Raw genomic sequence first — 5,310 nt, 5'->3', positions numbered from 1 at the left:
TTAAAACTTCTACATGCATTAAATATCAGTAGTCCATACCTGGCCTCCTCTTATCTCCTTTGAGAATCTTCCACCTACCACTAGGTCTTGAAGATATTTTCCTACATTTTCTTCTAGAAGCTTTATGGTTCTTGCTTTTATTTATAGGTTTTTGATTCACTTTGAATTAATTTTTGGATAAGGTGTGAGATAGGGGTCCTCATTTCCTCTTTTGGCTATAGGTATCCAGTTTTTCAGCACCATTTGTTGAATGGACTGTTCTGCCCAAGACATGTAGATTTGACAGGCTAGTCAAAAATCACTTGGCCATACATGTGAAGGTCTGTTTCTGAAGCATCGATTGGATTGCATTTATCTTTGTGTCTGTCTTTATGCCAGTACCATGCTGTTTAACCACTATAGCTAGATAACATAGTTTAAAATCTGGAGATGACAGTTTGCTTTTCCTTTTTAAATGTTTCTGTCTATTCAGGACCCCTTACCCTTCCAAATAAATTTGATAATTGCTTTTTCAATTAAAAGAAATGCTGGTAGAATTTTTTTCAGGATTGCATTGAATCTATACATAAATTAGAGTAGAATTGACATCTTAATGATATTTAGTCTTCCAAGGGATGAGCATGGAATGTTCTTCCAGTTATTTAGGCCATTTTCTTATTTCTTTTAACACTGAGTTGCTGTGTTCTGAATACTAGTGCTTTCTATCATTGGTTAAGTTTATTCCTGCCTATTTGAGTGTTCTCTGCCATATTTTATTTTCACCACTCTTTTAACATTTGGTACTTTTATTGAGATAATCTTCATTTCTAGACTCTCTTCCAGGCCTCTCTCTCCTGTCTTCTCTTTTCAGGTTCTAGCACACCTTTTAGTGTTTCCTGAAAATCTGGTCTCTTCTTTAAAAATTCTTCCAGCTTCTGTTTATCTCTGATATTCTAAACTCACCCTCATTTTTGAAATATGATCTTGCCAAATATAAGATTCTTGAGTGGAAGTTTTCTATTGTACTATCATAAATATATCATACCAATGTTTTCTGGACTCCATGGTATTTTGTGAGAAATCAGCACTCTGTCTTATTGGGTATCCTTATTATTTTGCCTTGCTTTTATCTTGTTCCCAGAATTCTGACTTTTTTTTTTTTGGCATTTGACATTTTGATCAATGTGTGTCTTGACATTGGTCTATTTGGAGTATTTTGAATGGGAGTACATTGTCTTCTTAGACATGGATATCTAGGTCCTTCAGTAGGATTGGGAAATTTTCTATCATTATTTCTTCATATATTTCTTCTACCCCTTTTCCCTTCTCTTCTCCTTCTGAGACACCCATGACATGTATGTTTGCACGATTTTATATGTCATTAGTTCCCTGAGACCTTGTTCAATTTTTTTCCATTCTTTTCTTCATCCGTTCTTTTGTATGTTCACTTTCAGAGGCCATATTTTAAGCTCATCGATCCTTTCTTTTGACTCCTCAAATCTGCTATTTATGATTCCAATATTTTTTAATTTGACTTATTGTGCCATTCATTCCTATAAGATCTGCTATTTTTCTTCAAATTTTACTTTTTCTCATCCAACATCTTCTTAATATTCTTACTCTCTTCAGCCATCTCATTGAATTTATTAAGGAGATTTGTTTGAACATCTATGATTAGTCGTCTCAACTCCTTTATGTCATCTAGAGGCTTTTCTTGTTCTTTTAACTGGGCCATATCTTCCTGTTTCTTGGTGTGGATTATAACTTTTGGTTTTGTCGTGGCATCTGGCTTACTAGAGTATTTATTCTGGGTGCAGTTTTTCTCATTAGGTTCAGGCTTCCTGCCTTTTCTCCCTTGCTGGTTGTGCAACAGGATCCAAGGATGTAGTTGGTGTTACAAGATATGGAGGCTCAAGCTGCCCTCATTGCATTAGGTATCAAGGAAGCTTCTCCCAACTTTCTCCTTTGCCAGGAGTAGGGACAGCTTTGTGAAATAATACAAATTGTGCAGGCCTAGACTGCAGCTGCCCAGAGAGACTAATGAAGCTTCACACCCTTTCTCCATTGTCTTGGGTAGGGGTTAGCTGCAAGTGTGGGCAACAATCTATACAATTCAGGTCCAAAGATGACCACAGTTGCCCTGGTAGAATTTTGATTATTCAGTTTTTGCAAGTCAAATGTACCTGTGGTTACCTGGATAGGCTTGTGCAGTGTCTGCCAGCATCCTCCGTGCAAGAAGTTGGGCTGAAGACTGGGATAAGGCTGCAGGGTGATCTGGGTGAAATAAACAGGTTCCTACAGTCTCTATGACTTTTGTTCAGCCAGGTTTCCGCTCACGCTGGGTCGGGGTCAAAATGGAAGGTAATGGCCTCTTTCAGACTTCAACAGTTTCAATCTTTAGATGTTCTTAGGGTTATACTTTAGTGAGCCAAATTTACTAACCAGTAGTTGAAAGTGGTGGCCAAACATCTCCTCCTCCCCTGTTTTTGGGAATGGAGCTTCCAATTTCAGCCACAGAATTGCTCCTGGGCAACTTGCATTGCCAACATTGGGTGATCAAATGCCTCTGAGACTTGGCCAGTAATTTCCTAGAGAGGCTGCCACAGGCCCCACTTCCTCCCTGTAGAGGTGGGGTTGGGGCCTAGCCTAGAACTGCAATATGACCTGGATGGAACAAAACCAGTCCCCACTGCACTGTGATTTTCAGTCGTCCCCACTTCCCCTCTGCCAGGTGCAGAGTTAAGATGCCAGCTACTGGCCTCTTTCTCACTTGACCAATTTCAAACTTTAGCTGTTCTTAGGGTTATATTTTTGCCCACTGAATTTACTCATCAGTAGCTGAATTTGGGGCCCAACTGTCTTTTCCTCCCCCATATTTTGGGAGTGGAACTTTCAGTTCCACCCGGCGAACAGTGGCCAAACTGAAATCAACATATGTCATTGGCTGAGCATCATCCCTTATAACCTAAGCATTCTTCAATGAATATAGTATATTAAGGCACTCAAAATTACTATTTGATGGCAATAAGAAACAGAAATAGTTACCTAAATTAAAAAAAACAAGGTAGAGTAGCAAATCAATCATCTTTTGTGACACCCGAAAAGAAAGGCTTGGATGTCAAAGGGTCCAAGGAAGGAAAGAGTAAGGGAGGAAAATGACCTTCCACAGGGGAAGTTTTGCATATGAAGAACCAAGGATTTAAATCGTGGGAAGGACCAGACTAGGAGGATAATGGGGGAGAAGGAAAGAAGACGATAAATTTTTAACCATTAAGGAGATACAATGAATAGAGAATCAATCCATAGGGTGTAAATTTTACAAGACCCTAGCCTAGAGGGTCAATTCACCCTTTCACTTGAACTTGCCAAGTGAAAAAAAAAAAGATTTCTATGGCACAGTCCCCTAAAGGATGTGATTTCTCAGACAGATGGAGGAAGCAAACATATTCAAGTCTATTTGAGGAGGAAGCAGCTGGTGCTGCAAGACTCACTGCCCTACCGCCCTGGGGAGGAGGTTTGTGTTCGAGGTTGAAGCACTGTGGGAGGAGAGCTCTTATCCTGCTGACAGTAATAATCTCCCAGATCTTCAGGCTGGAATCTGCTGATGGTGAGAGTGAAATCTGTCCCAGACCCACTGCCACTGAATCGATCTGGGACCCCAGATGCCCGGGTGGATGCACCATAGATGAGCAGTTTAGGAGCCTGTCCTGGTTTCTGGTGGTACCAGGCTAAGTAGCTGCTAACACTCTGACTGGCCTTGCACTTGAGGGTGATGGTCTCTCCTGCAGATGCAGCCACAGAGCCTGGAGACTGGGTCATCATGATGGCCCCACTGGCACCTGCAGCCAGAAAAGAACATAGAGCATACATTTAATCACAAATCGATAAAATATGTATCTAAACGTAGGTTTTCTTATTTATCATATATATTCAGATCTGCTTTGGATGAAATGGTTTGCTCTCTCTGCATGTTAAAACAGTTCTCCATATTTATGAATATAATTTCCTTCTAAACTTCTCACCTGAGGCCCAGAACACCAGGATGATGAGCAGTTGGGAATGTGACATCATCTTTCCAACCTGTATAGTGCACTGAGGTCCCATTTCCAGGGAAACTGCATTAATAGAGCTCTGAGCAGACAACCAAGTCCCTGAGGAGCATATGCAAATCAATAGAGAGTATAAAGTCAAATGAACATGTGCAGTGAGTTGTAAAGACAATAACGGAAGGAGATAAAATATCATGACCACAGGAAATGTAACTACATGCCTGCAAAAGGCAAGAAATCAACTTACTACAATTTTTAACAGTATTCAGCACAATTCAGAAAATGAAATATTTTATCAGCAATTGTACTCTTTCAAATCAACTGCACCCATCTTGGAAACAAAATGAATTTGTAATAAAATACATGCATCTATAAGTGTAATATCAGATCTCAATTAAATGTTATAAATATGGTGCCAAAATCCTAGATGGATTATACTCATATCATTGGATAGATTAAGATGTAGTGCACGTATGGTGTATCTATCTCAGTGTGTTCTAAATTTTAAACAGATATTTGAAGTTCCTCTCCAACATACCAAAGGAACCACACTTAGTATATCCAAAACAAGTTCTCTGTATTGCCCTTACTACAATATAACTCCCAGAAATGAGTCACCAAATACGTACAATTCATCCTTATGACTGTAATTTAAAGGCAATCACCGGACATTGTAAATTCTCACAGGGCCCACTGGATGGAATGGGGGAGAGTATGGGCCATGATGTGGACCATTGACCATGAGGTGCAGAGATGCCCAGAGAAGTACTTACCAAATGCAATGGATGTGTCATGATGATGGGAATGAGTGTTGCTGGGGGGGGGAGTGGTGGGGTGGGGGTGGTGGGGTTGAATGGGTCCTCATATATATTTTTTTAATGTAATATTTTTACAGAATCAATAATAAAAAAAAAAGAAAGAAAGAGAAAAAAAATAAATCGATCACTTTCTAAAATCACTAATGTAAGGAGTAGCAGACCTGAAATGTAACACCTCCACCTAGTGGTCATAGGTAAAATGGCTTCAGTTCCCAAGGCCTCATAGAGCACTTCTTCATTTATTCCTACCCAACAATATTGATACTTTTAGAACTATGCAGATAACAATATCATGAACACTTCTATGCAAAGGGCATTAAATTATAAACAAGGAGAATGATTCATTTTATTGGGAGGTTGCACAGTAAACAAGTAACATTTCTGTAGCCATTACTAACCTGCTTCTTTGAGATTTCCTCCTCTGAGCTAAGCTGTTACTCAGGAAAGGTAGGGCCGTGTGAACC

The 5,310-nt window shown here is 39.5% G+C and overlaps 1 gene segment (V, D, J or C); it reads right to left on the bottom strand.

The window, feature by feature from the left end:
- Positions 1–3,474: 3,474 nt before the first annotated feature.
- On the bottom strand, positions 3,475–4,075 carry LOC101441197 (immunoglobulin kappa variable 3-20-like). The segment is given in 2 exon segments: positions 3,475–3,818; positions 4,002–4,075. Coding segments are annotated over 2 exon segments (393 nt in total).
- Positions 4,076–5,310: the final 1,235 nt, after the last annotated feature.

This window comes from Dasypus novemcinctus, chromosome 17 (assembly GCF_030445035.2).
Source record: "Dasypus novemcinctus isolate mDasNov1 chromosome 17, mDasNov1.1.hap2, whole genome shotgun sequence".
Classification (NCBI taxonomy): Eukaryota; Metazoa; Chordata; class Mammalia; order Cingulata; family Dasypodidae; genus Dasypus; species Dasypus novemcinctus.
This window is presented reverse-complemented; position numbering and strand designations above follow the sequence as displayed.